General features: G+C 33.4%; 1 protein-coding gene across 3 annotated transcripts in view; it reads left to right on the forward strand.

The window, feature by feature from the left end:
- Positions 1 to 3469: 3469 nt before the first annotated feature.
- Positions 3470 to 14436, forward strand: part of LOC102676218 — a 127418-nt gene continuing 116451 nt past the window's right edge. Inside the window, exons 1-3 of one of the 3 annotated variants that reach the window (XM_031508543.1) lie at positions 3470 to 3687; positions 4819 to 5252; positions 5396 to 5887. In XM_031508543.1, coding sequence (XP_031364403.1) covers positions 5862 to 5887 — 26 coding nt within the window. In that variant the 5' untranslated portion in view covers positions 3470 to 3687; positions 4819 to 5252; positions 5396 to 5861. Of the gene's footprint in view, positions 5253 to 5395; positions 5888 to 14436 lie in introns of all 3 variants that reach the window. The other 2 variants (XM_031508542.1, XM_006611552.2) reach the window with 2 other exon arrangements.

Raw genomic sequence — 14436 nt, forward strand, 5'->3', positions numbered from 1 at the left:
CTATTTTCTATTTTTGTTTAATTATTTGCTTTCCTTGTCTATATTTACTTTATCCTGAGTAAAGAGATGGCGCCACCGTTAAGTATTGATAGAATTATATTTATAAAATAAATCGAGAGATGGCGCCACCGTTAAGTATTGATAGAATTATATTTATAAAATAAATCGAGAGATGGCGCCACCATTAAGTATTCAGTATATTTTCTATTTTTGTTTAATTATTTGCTTTCCTTGTTTATATCAACTTTATCTTGAGTAAAGAGATGGCGCCATCGATCAGTATTTAGCCTATTTATTTTTTTATCTAGTATTTTATCCTTGTTTTATTGCTTCTTTTTTTTGTCTATATTTGTGTTATTTGAAGTATTCAAGAGATGGCGCTAGTTTCCTAATTTTTACCATATATCTATCTTCTTTTATTATTTATTCTTCTTGTCTATATTTATTCTTGGCGCCTAACCACAAATGAGGTATTGGATGTCAATTGAATATATTTTCATTATTTCTCTTTCAAAACTACAATATATTTTAGTTATAAAATTTTTTTAGTTATAAAAAAGAATTGTAAGAAATATAGATATATATTCTCAATTTTACAATGTATTTTTAGGATGACAGTTTCATACAAAATATTATAACCTTATACATAGTGCCTATTTTTTTTTCAACGAGATTATTTCGACAATGGAATTTAAAGAAACGAAAACTCGACAACAAAAGGAATAAGGAGAAATTTCAAACCATTTTATTGAAAAATGCTATCAAAGATTTGTTTGTCAAATTTATTTTTTTCACTTTTTGTAATCTTGTAACACATTTCTAAAACATGAAGTTAATTGTTTAAACACTAATTATTATTGAATATAAGGTAACATTTAATATTGTACTATTTTAATATAAGATTTTAAACAAAATATTAGCTCACAAATTATTTTTATAGTTTTAATTTTATAGTTCAAAATACATTTGATCCTGATATTATGTATATTTCATTATATTTTACTTCTTATTCTATTTAATTCTTTAATTTATACACTTCATATATAAATAATTAAATATATAATATTTAAATATTATATATATTGTAAATATTATTTTATAAAACGTTAAATTTAAAGAAAAATTTAAACATAATAATATAATAATAAAATATAATTTTATCTTTAAAAATATAGTATATAATACGTTAATTTTTAATAGACTTATCAATGAATTAATATCAGATTGTAATCAACTAGAGGTATTGATTCTAAAATAAATTATATATAAAAATTTGATAGAATGAAAAATAATTCTTTTTTGTTAAAATAATTATAAAATTATTACAAAAAGTTTATTTTTAATCCTCACTTAATAAAAATGTACATAATATGGAATTATCATTTTAATTATCTTATTTTTCACAATAGTTTAAATATATTCATGTATAAAATATAATGCTTCATACAATATTCTGTTTTATAACAGAATGTTTGTATTTCTTATTTGTGATTTTGTATTAAAACTTAATTGTAATTTTAACTAAATTTTAATACAAAATTACAAATATTAATGTTGCAATCTTATTTTGAATAACATTGAGAATGATGTTAAAGTGGTAAAGGAATCCGTAGTGCACCCAAGGCATGGAACAAAAAAATATATTAAATTACATCTCTTCTGTATCTCATCTGTAACTATATTCATTAAGCAACTGATATACCTGTTTTTTTTCGAGTAAAAAACTAGTTATTTACTTTTCACATAAACATTCCTTCTCTTTCATCTTACAAATAAAATCAGTAATCAATAAGCAAATGAATATAAATTGTTAATAAAGAGTAATGAATATAAAAGACTAACATGCTGAGCTTACAAGTTGTAATCTTTTACATAATGTTAAAAAATATTATCTTTTTACACAATCCCTATAGAATCAAGTTTATAGAAGAAACGTATCTCTTATGCTATGCATATACCTCGTACATCATGTTACATGGCGCAAAGATATGTTGGGGGTTTGGTTTTATTGTTAAAAGTTACAGCGCGGTTATTCCTGTTCAACATTAAGGATTACTTTCGCTATGTATGCTGTCTCGTGCTCCTAATGACTCAATTTATTAAGCGGCGATTCAAAAGATTGCCTCCCTAGGCTTCGTCGCATTGATATTGCACCTTCAAAGGATCATGCAACGCGTAGGGCTCGACAGAAATTTATAGCGTTTAAATGCAATTTCATTATTCTATCTTATCGGATTAACACAAATCAAGTGTTTTTTCTTTTTTTTTTTTTTTTTTTCCTCTTTTGCACCTTCATTTTATTTATGAATGTTGTATGTAAATGTGGATCATAAATTACTCGAGCTCTCAACGGAAACATAATAGTAATATAACAGAGATGAAATTGTTTTGCAACTTTACCATCGTTAATTATCGTTCGAAATAAATGAAACGTGTGTCTATGTTATTCCATTCTGGAAAAAAAATTTATCACATATACGAAATGTAGAATGGCGCTCATTGAACTATAAATAAAAACAACGGAACAGTAGGGAAAGTTAGATTATTGATTCAATCAACTCGGTGAATCGTATAATTCTATATAATTAACATTCTCGGTACGAAGTCATTCAATTCGTGATGTGATTAATTGAAATGCCGCGAGAAAAAAATCTTGTGGAAAGTGAAATGACAATGTCTGATGACTGTGGAATAAGTCTTGCGGATAATATTTTTTACAATCTTTTTTATTTTTTTTCACAGATTGTTAGAAAGTTAAATTTCATTAGACATAAAATTCACATTGACAGAATAGAAGGCTTCGTTTGATGGAGCTTGATTACGAGGATGTTAGACGCGTATTTATTCCATCAAGGTAGCGGACTACCTTGGTGTCACCTTACATTATCCAGTGCATGACGATTATACGTTTGGAATTTTGAAAAATGCATTCCTGTTACGCAAAACAGATTAAACAACAAATAACTTTTCTCCACATAATTATCTGCCATTCAATCAATAATTAAAAAACTAAAAGAAAAAAAATAAAAAATATCATCAAAATATTATTTCCTTAAATTTTATCTTACAATCTCATTTATACTTTATCGATAATTATTAATCTTAGATATTTAAACGTTTAAAAACGATCCCATTTAATCGAAATTGCTTGAGAAATGCGTTAAAATATGGTCTCCACGAGTTTACGAGAATACCAAGAAACGACAAAGGGCAAACAATTTTACAAACGGTCGCGAATGCTTTTCGGGAAAAAATCGGTGAAACCGGTTACACCTGGCTGTACGAGTATTCGTATGCACTAACGACACGTACGCGTTGCATATGATACACACACACGAGTGCAAGAGTTATACGCGAGCACGTGCAGGTACGTGGCAATAGGTGCACCTTGGATAGTGGTAGCACGGAAGGGCTCCACTTCGCTTGATACGGGTGTGAGTACGGCGGGGTAATAGCGTGGAGTCGACCAGTCGTCCAGTCGAGCCGCGACTACCGAGCGGTGAACGTATATTTTGTAATTTCTTTTCGATTTTGACGGGAAATTAAAAAAACGCGGGGGGAAAGGAGGGATTTGAAAGCATCGTTGCATCGTGTACGACATGAATTTTAATTGGAACGTGCAGGATTCTGGTGTTAAAAATAGCTACGCGAAGCACGTCTTGCCGAAATTTCGCGTGTAAACAGAAGGTGAAGGAGGACACGCGATTCGTTGCTGCATGTCCACGCACGCGTACACGTTCTTCACGATATATCGTATTGAAATGTGTATCGTAGCAATTGTGGCTTCGCGTGACCTGTGAATATTCTATTCGTAAAACGCAATACGGTTTCCATGGAAGATCGTTCGAATTTTCATCTGCGCATTTGTCGATTAGATTCTGGAATCATTCAATCGCTAGTTTCAAAACAAAGCCTTGAGGTAAATTTATAGCTGTGGAAATATAAACAAATACCGGTTGTGTCCATAATTCTACTAAACAAAAACGTTAGAATAACATACCGTGTCTCCAACGTATCTTTAGACGTATATTATTGTCGAGAAAGATAAGAGTGAATCGATTTCCAACTGTATATCGATCGATATTTTTCGAGAGTTACTCTATCTCGACGTTAACTTCGCACAAAAGAGATAGCTCGCGAGAAAAAGAGAATCAGAACAATCGAATCTCGATTCTAGCGGATTTTTCAAATGGCAAATGGTTCGATAAAATTGTATGCACCGCGTCCTGATCTTTACCTCGCGTTTTGCAGCGTGTTGCGAGCCCTGAAGGTTCTGTCTAAGTAACAGTACTTCCTCGCGCTCGGTGGAGTAAGCCTCTCTCCGAAGAACGGGACCCACACTCCACGAGTCCGCTCTCTACACGCTCCTCGCCTCCCGCCTCCTCCCGCCTTTCCGTCGAACACACTCTTTCTGTGTATTTCCCTCTCCCTCTGTCGTGTCCGAAGTAGTCTGGCCGGTCGAGCACGGGGAGTCTCGTGAAACCAGTCCTCGTACGGTGGACCTCTCGGTTGGGACCTGGGCAAAGAGAGGAGGTCGCTTGCTTCTCCTCTACACCGGCACCTTCTTGCACCTGCCGTGTGATTCCAAGTTTTTTGGCTTTCCAAACTGATGTCTTCTGTGTCAACCTGTTCGAAATAGCTGCAAGATTTCCCGTGCTCGCGTTTTGATATAGTGAGCTTCTAATTGTTTTCCCGCGAAACTGAGACGCCCTCCATGTTTATTATATAAACTAGTCGTAGGAGAAGACATCGGTCATTTGTTAAGTGACACGGTTTTATTTGCGAATGTATTCGAAAATTTTAAATACAATTTTTTAGTGTAACGTTTACTTAGGTTTGAGTGTCTATGTTCCGAATACGACTCGTGATTCATTCAAGGAGAAGAGTTTAAAAGATCTTAGTGTATAAAGTTGAAACGTTTGTAATAAGATATATTTCTCATCCTTTTTATGTAAACGTGATGTTTACGTTAAAATATATGGCCTTTATATCGTTTGATATCAATTTTTGGAGAATACCAAAGATAATTTTACGAGAGAAAAAAATCGGCTGTCAATAATTATTAAAATCGGCGACACGTGCGAGCGAATAGACTCGCGTGAAACGACAATCATCATGCCAATCGTTGTTGGAACGTATAAGAGATCAAAATGTACTTTGGAAAAGTACAATAACCGAAAGAATTGATTATTTCAAAGGTTTCAAAGAATTTGTCGTGGATATCAAGATCATCAAAGTTGCAGGATTATAAGGTTAGTGAAAGAAAGGTTATGTGCTTCTCTCTGGATTCGTCCTAACCTTCAAGTATCTCAGTTACGAGACCCACTAATCTAATTTATATCTTTTACTGCCGCGCACTCTATGGAAACAATCGTACTATTTGACTTCTTTTTAGCTATCGATAATCGATTGTACGATCTCGATAATTTGGAATCGAAAGCCAGTATCGCATTTTCGATTAGTGGAAGACATTGAATCGCCATTGTTGAATTCTAAAAGATTCGTTTAAGTGGGCAAATTTGTGTTCTTATTACGTTTTCTACTCGTTACAGTCATAATTACGTTACTGATCGGTGACCAGTGAATTTAATCGCGATTATTTCGTATATAACTTGATTCACGTGAAAAATAACACGATGGAGTGGTTAATCGGGTCGAGATCATAAAAGTTGAAAGCAAACACAAAGCAAGCAATTCAAACCAGTGTTCTTTTTTTTTTCCACGTGTGCGTGTCTGAGTTTGTGTATTTTGTTTCGTTTTTATTTCACTTATAGTCGTTATTCGTGTGCTTGAACTTCGAAACAAATCGATGGATCAACGCTAAAGGTCTCTTTAAAGAATTCGCAAAGAAACAGCCAGAAATGAAGACTACACAACGCACGTTAAGGTAAGAAAATTTTAAGAAAAAACTATATCTTATTATATATTGCGTCTTTTAGGTTCTTAACGATATGATATGTATTACTTTTTTCTATAAAAGATCGATCATTTCTATTCACAATGAAACGATATATATATATACCTTTGAACGATCTGTTACGATACATTTTCTTTGAAATCTTTATCTATATTAAATTTTGAGCGAAGAAAATGCATTTTTCACACAATATATATATTCCTTGAGTTCAAAAATAGGAAAAATCTCATCTCATAATGCGTGTCGTCATCAAAGGAGTCATGTTATAATACCTAACCTATTCGTTAGACGAGTATCATTTTAAATCGTTATTCTCTTTATTGTTAAATGCAATGTCTCTTGCGTTTTATACATAAATAAGACAGATCATTGACTAAGAACATCGTGTACGTAGGATAATAGTTGGCATTGATATTTGCATCATCCTTTAACATCTCGACACGCGTTTTCCATACTTTTTTTGTTGCCGGGTCATAAATAATATTATAATAATGCAATCCCAAATTTCCTAGCTTCTTCAATGCGGGCATAACGATAATAACGTGCCGTATTTCGAGCGGATTTGTATTCATTGTTTTCGATCTCGTAAAAGAAACGGGTTCTGACAAATGATTAATGCGATTGTTTCGAAATTCGCTCGACCCAAAAATCAAGCACGATGCAAAATCTCGTTAAATCATGAGATTAAGTCTGTCATTTGCTTTTGAACTATGTATATGTTGTGGTATCGATAAATTAACAGATAGCCATATTATAATACTTATAACATTATGTTATAATAGTTATAATATAAGCTAATTAGATTGAGGTTAGGTTCGATCACTATCTACCATACGTAAATATTTGAAAACTGTTAGGAAAAAAACCAGTTACAACTAATTAAATTTTTAAAAATTAAACAAAAAACAAAAAGTAATTAAATTATTGCGTTTTTTAAAAGAAATTTTTAAAACGAAACTTAGGTCTTTATTTATTTACATAAATTATAATTATCACAATAGTTGTTCTCAAAACATAAATATATAAATAATTTGCACATTTTCATTAATTTTTTTTGTATCATTTTGTTTCTTTCCGTTTAGAAAAAATAAATCTAGGAAAATAATTAATAAATAAATATTAATACAAAAAGAAATTGAAAAATATCTTCAAGTTGACACAATATTCTGTACACAAATGAATCATTTACTTTATCCATGTTTGTATATCGTTCACTTTTACAAAGATATATGGTTCAATCGATCCTGTAACTTCGTCTTGGTGATCGATTCATACTTTCGACCCGGAAAATAACGTTCATTTATCGGTTTAGAGAGGCTAAGATAAGACGTGACGGTATGGATGACTATGTAAATGTTACTCGGTGTATTCCACGGAGGCTTTGCATCGAAAATGTCAGGTGTTCACCGGCTGACGACTCGACTCGACTCGTTGATCGTAGTTGTGTCGTTGTCGCGACTGCTGTCTGTGAAACACCTGCGCGGACAAATTGAAATGCTAATTTGGAAGCAGCCACCTCGTGGCTGTCAGAGCTTCCCGCTGTTTCGGTCCAGGTCGATTTTCGTTGCATCTCCTTTGAATTTTTCCATTTTTTTTCTTTATGGTCAGTCATGGGCGACTACCAGTTTCTTCAAACATAAAAAAATACCGGCTACAATATAGTAGCCGTATTTTTTTCTCACTATTTCATAAGATACATTTAGGATCTTAATAATGGCTCCATGTATTCCGATTATTAATTTGACTTTTAAATATTGTTTTGCTTAAAATAAATAGTAGAAGAAATGTTATGAATTACAATTACTTTTTGTTTTTTGTTGATTTTATAATAACGTAATATACAACAAAATTCTTATCAACAAATTAAAACAAATTAATTTCATTTATCAATAATTAGAATAGGCAAAATAAAAAGTAACTATGATGAAATATAGTGAAATTAAAATAGACTAGATCTGATTAATAATCTACTGTTAACGTGAATCGAATTTCTTTTTCGTTGTTTATATAATTCCCTTTTTGTACTTTTTCAAAATTTATCGTTTTATTCTTTTATTCTCTTTGCTAAATTCACGTATAAAATAAAAGCTATCAGCTTCTTTTAAATAGTTTGTTTAAATTTTCTATATTCACCGATCTTTCGCTCTTTCTTCCTCGAAAAGATTGAATCCCTCCTGTATTCTGTGGCCGAACGTTCATTTAGGAACAATAACAGTATCACGGCTGGGTCTTTGCATACGAAAGAGGCCGATTATCACGACCGATCTGAAAGTGGGGCTCTCCCGAAAAAGGGAATAGAAAGCGGGAAAAATATCGGATGAGAATACAGAGCGGCTTGTTCGTTGGATCGGTGAACGTCGACCCACTGAGAGATTTCGTAGGCAATGATGGGAAGGAGAAGCTTTGATATTTGAAATATAAATATTCTTCGCTGGTGTTTTTTCAATTTTCCATTTCTACTTTTATTGAAAAAAATTACGTGTTTTAATAATTATTGTGGAAAAAATAAGTCTTTTTTTTTTTTATATTATTCTTGTTTATGATATAATATATCAATGTTCGTTTTTTTTTAAATAATATACATTTAATTAAACCATACATTTAGGTTATTAGAATCACAATGGATTTCTTCGTAGAGAATATATATATATATATATATTTTTTTTTTAAACAAATATTTTCTTCTCGTATTTTAGTTTTTTTTAAAATAAAATAATATAATTACAAATAATAGAAGTTTTCATTAATAAAAATATAAATTTTTCAAGAGAACAACTACAAAAAATTTATCATTTTGTTATAATTTATTTTAATTTTATATTACTCTTTTATTAGCTTATATAAGTATATATATTCTCATTAAAAATATATATATTACGTAAATTCGTCTTAATTAAATTGTACTTGTTAATATAACAAAACTGAACTTAATAATTGTAACATGAAACAAGCATTTCGAAAGTTATGTAGAGAGATTCATCTCTACAAATTTGCATTTGTACATTACCAACTTGATTTCACCTATACAATTTATACTCACTGAATGAGAATAAAACATTTTCCTTTACTCTTCCAATTTCATTATAAAATTACACTACATTGCGCGAATCTTTTGAGAATCCACTTTTTTTATTCCTGTTTCTGTTAAAATAAAGAATCGATAGTGTTAAGTGACAACAAACTTCTTCGATTCTCTCCAATTTCCCAATTTTTCTTTCTCCAGTTTAACCTCCCAGCTCTTTTTTTTCATTCCCTCCTGGAACCTTCTAATTAAAGCATTTCAATTAAAGATATCAACCCGGCCATTGTGCCTCTCCAACGGCTCGATTCGACTCGATTCGATGAATTTTCCCTCGACATCTCTTCAAGCCTGGGAAAGTCGTCCTTGATGCGATTAATTGCAGAAAGCGGATTTCTCTCTCTTCCTTCTCCCTCCCTTTCTTCTCTCTCTTTCTTTCTCTTTCTCTTCCTCGACCAGGAGAGAAACACAGCCGAGTTTCTTATTTCTCCGTTAATTCTTAATTGATCGAGTCTCATTGCTCATTTTTCCATCGAACTCCGTCTAATTTCGTTTCAAACGTTTTCTTCTCTTCGTAAACGTTTCGAAAATTCCTCGATTGGAAATGACAAATCCAGATGGAACAGACGATGATACGTCCCAAAGAAAAGTTTCCTCCTTTTTTTTGGTAAAGGAGGGACATTGGTTCCCTCTTGAATAACTTGACAGATGTTCTCTTTCCTTTTTTCTGATAGAGAAAATTCGATGGAAAATAACGAATCAATTAAAAATAAATCTAATTTTCACTTTCACTAATTTCACAATCTTAAAAGATCCCTTAAACTCTATCTTTGCAAGAATTAAATATAATTTAACTCTAGTTTCATAAATATTCCTTCAATATTTCGGCATTAGTGTTTATCACCCGGCTTCTCAAATAGCAGAACGATTAAAATCATTCTCTCTCTCTCTCTCCGTCTCCAGAAGAAGAATATCTTCATCGTGGAATCCGAGAAATCGCCAACACACTGTTGTTTAGCCCGTTAATAATCTCGCGTGTTGGAAGCGGTTCCAACGAAATCTCATTAATCCAACTATTTCCATGCCGCGATGGGATAGAGTTAAGGGCCATAACCGAGTAAGTTATTGCGCGTTACCCTGAACACTGCGCCGTGCATCATACTGCGTGTACCCGTTACCGACTCCGCGTCCTGCAAAGGGAATCCGCAGAACGGTTCGCGCGAAAATTACGCGAAGGACACGTGGAATACGATTCAGTGGAGCCTTCGATATTCGAAGACCCACCGTTCCTGCTTAATCGTTTATTATTCGAACAGTATAACTTGTACGAAATACATATGTATAAGTATATACTCGAGGATGTAGGCCTATATCTATTAAACAAGTTTAGTATCGAAATAATAGATTCAAATTTTCTTGTAATTTTTGGATAAGGTGATTGATAATGATAGATTGGTATATGTAGGATGTTGGTTAGTTTAAAAGAAAGGTTGATGTAGAATTTCGTGACTTATCTATTAAATTATACGTGTAACTAAAATAATATATAACACGAAAAGTTTTTTAATTTGAAATAATTCGAAATTCGAAGTTTGATATTCCTTTTTGGATTTTATTAGTTTGAAGTTAGAAATGAGAGGTTTTTCAAAAATGGGGGGTATTTTATTTTTTTTGGATTAATTTGGGAACAACAAAGGTTCCCTTGAACCGAGAAAACCGACCACCATCGGTGATCGATCCGTTTTTAACGCGTTACGGAATAGTTTCTAAGAAACGATTGCGCATTGAGCAAACTCGCCGCCTTTTCAACAACCGGTCTCGTCGAATGGCGAAAGTTTGTTCTTCTGGCAAACGCGTAACGATCACCGGTCGTCGCCTATTCTATTCGGCTTAAAAGCGCTTTAAACTCGTCGTGACAGCAACAACGTTTCATTTCGCCTTATCCTTGCTCGTAATTACGCACGCCATTGTCCGCAAGTTAAACTTATGGGAAGAAGGCGTTCGAGATCTTGATCTCTTCGAATCAACCGTGAAACACTTTTCCATCCGTTACTCTTATTTTGTAACCACCCTTTGTCAGTCTTGTAGGAGGAGGGGTTGGTTAGCTTGGACACGCTAATGCATCTTTTTAAGGGTATGCAGCACGAGATACGCGTGATTAATGTTGTTCCTGTTTGTTCGATATAACGTGATTCCATTTTTTTCCTCTTTCTTGTTTGCATTTTCCTATCGTAATGTGATGCTCTTTATTCGTCAAGAGATCATTTGCAAGTCTTGTGTAATACGATATTCGGACAGCAAAATTAAAAATTGCCAGTTTCTATAACGTAATTTTTGTTGATATTAAAATTTTCTTTTTTAAATATCTACGTTTATGATTGAAATAATTTGTCAAATTGACGAGATTTGAAACACTTCAAATAGCTTCGAATTTATATATGTGTGATTGAAAATTCGAATCATTTCAAAGCTTTGAAAGAAGTGTTGAAAATTTCGTTGTCATTTCTTTCGTATGTTGATAAAGAAGATATACTTACATACAATTTGCACAATTGATCCTTGTCACTTGGTTACTCTTCTTCGAAAAATAATAAAAAATTTCCAAGTCTTGCGGAAATTTATCATTTCAAAGATTCCATCGCCAATAATTCCTTAGATATTTAAACTTGAACTGAACGGGAGTAGTTCATAAGAGTAAGAATGTTATCTTAGACTTTGTTTCACGCATCGATATCGGCCGCATTTGAAGAAAGGATGCGTGATAACATTGTTCCCCGAGTTGTCGTTCGTAGGCACGATCCTCGTTCCAAGGGGGATTCGGTTCGCGGATGAATTCGTGCGTGAGTCACGAGTGATTCACCTCGGAACCTGTTGGCAGAGAAATCACGTACCGCGAGATTGTTCGTGCAAAGTGGGCCCCGAAACAATCGTATCTTCGATGCATTTGAAATCACCTTTGGGTGTTGCCCATTCGTCCGAAAGACCGAGTCCGCCGAGTGGCAGACTTCGAGTCAGAAGATTTGCATATTTATAATCGTACAGGGGAAAGGAATTCGATAGGATCAAGGGATCACCTTTCTGATCGATTTGTTAATAGGATAGGATCACTTGGCATAATTTCCTTTTCTTGTTATTAATCTGAATAATTAATTAACATTGCTTTTTTTAAAGAAGATCGTAATGTTAATAATCATAATCATTCAGAAACGTTTCTGCAGAATTAATTATGCAGAATAAAATATGTCATTTTATTTTATGAAATGATGAAATTGAATGAATATTTATGTGAATGTTATTAACAAAAGTAATAGTGTGACATCAAGCACAAAAGATTCTCATAATTGCATAAAACTACATATTTAATACATTTTAGAAACGAATTAAAAAGATTGATCCGATAATTTCCAATTTGTTTCGTAATATATAAAAACCTATACAAAATCCATGCTCCCAAAGTGTCAGCGATCGAAGCAAAAGAAAAAATCCTAACGTGTACGAGTCACCTAGATCAAACAATGGATCAAGAATCGTTTCTCTTTGATTAACGCCGATGCACAAGTAACAATGCGGAGGCTGGATGCTCCATCGAGCGGAAAACCGTGTGGAAAATGGAGGCGAATAAAAGGGCGACACCGGTGTCGATTGGAGGGTAGTTAGCTTCGTTTTTTCGAGTCAAAAAGATCCTTCACGAGGAAAGTTTTTAATTCAAAAAAGGGGGCCACTACCTCTTTTCGATATAGTTTTATCCTGTACAACAGTAATACTGCAACTTTCGACGATTTACCCTTTGTCCTTTCGATCGAAGAATCTCCCTATGCTTCCTTCCAGCCTCCTTCCGATCGATCTTCATACTTCGTGTACTAGTACGTGTTACACGTGTTCGCCCATCCGGTTTAACAGAGTTGGCGATAATTACACCGTAGATAAGGGCCTCGTCTGTTTGTCTTAATTAGGGGGTTGGTATTAATATCGAGGAGAAAGAAACGCGATCGTCGCTTGTGATTATGATTGAACCGGCCGGTGTACAGCATTGTTCCTTGGGGATAATGGAGCCAGGATAGTTCCATAATTTGATAGATGAACCCGATACCGGTGCTAATGGGATACGTCTGATTAGGAAACGGTTCGTTAAAGGGTTATGCTGCATTCGTTATCGGTGGCTACGATTATCGAATAATTAAAATCGACGTGGACGGTTTCGCTGCTTTGTTCCTGCTTCCGTTTCGAGTATTGAACTTGTTGTATGGGAAGAATAGAAGATTTCTTTTTTGTAACGGATTAAAAATTTCGTAAGTTTTAAGTTACAAGTTTTGGTTCGATCTATCACTTTTATCTATTTATTTCAAAAAAGTTTTTATATATATTTATATAATCTTATAACATAACTTTCTATCGCGAAAGAAACAACGAAATTATCATCGATAAGTTATCATTCACGAGGATGATAAAAATAAGAACGTAAAAGGAAGTAAGAAAACGTAAAAGGAAGAAAAGAGGGGGAGGGAGGGAAGGTAAACGAGGTGCACACGTGTCTATACAAAAGTCTGAAAACCCATTTTCGTCGGTTTTCAGAAAGTCGGCCAATAAGATTACGTTGTTTACCGGTTTAGGAAGGCATTCAAGAGGGACAAGAGAGAAAACGCCACAAACGCGAAATTACATCGTCGTGAAATAACCGTTCCGACGCGAAAACGCCGCCAAGACTTCCTGTTTCTCCTTTTTCGTCCCTCCGCTCATCCGTGACGATCCAACGATATATCCTCGCAGAAATTCTCGTATCCTCGATCACTATATATATATATATATCCGACAGCGAAAATACGTTGGATTCGAGAAACGTCACGCGTAAATATACGTGCGTCCACGTATTACCTGTGCGATCACGTTTCGACTGTGAGTGCAGCCTTGACACACTCGGCCCTCGATGTACGTATATGCATAATAAGAGTTACGTGCTTTATGGAATGTTACGATCGATTACGTTTCTCTCTCTATCTCTCTGCATTTGGAGATATTATAATTTTCTAGGGAAATTTCGCGAGAAATGTGTAGGGGGTTGAGATATTATTATATATATATATTAAGTTTGATATCATTATCATTGAATTATTATTTGTCGAGGTATTATTTTCAATGAGATGATCAATAAAATACGGTGTTTATCCATTTGAAAAATCTATTTCCTTCTTATTTATTTATATTTATAGCTTTGATTTATAGCTTAAGTTACTCGTGTTCTTCATACACGATGCGTTTCACGTTACAAAGAAATCGATAAGATAGATAACTCTTTCCTGTCTTCGTTTTTCCTCCGAGTTTTCTGAGAAGATAATTTTCGAATGACGCATTTTCTGTTATTATAATTTCGATCGATGCACAAGATAAACGCAGTGTTTATATATCGATTTCATTTTACAGTATTTTTATCTTCGATATCCGATTTTTATCGTAGTTATTTTTTTTTTTCTTTTTTTTTTTTCTTTTTTTCTTCCATTCTGGG

This window comes from Apis dorsata, unplaced genomic scaffold (genome assembly GCF_000469605.1).
Source record: "Apis dorsata unplaced genomic scaffold, Apis dorsata 1.3 scaffold_89, whole genome shotgun sequence".
Lineage (NCBI taxonomy): Eukaryota > Metazoa > Arthropoda > Insecta > Hymenoptera > Apidae > Apis > Apis dorsata.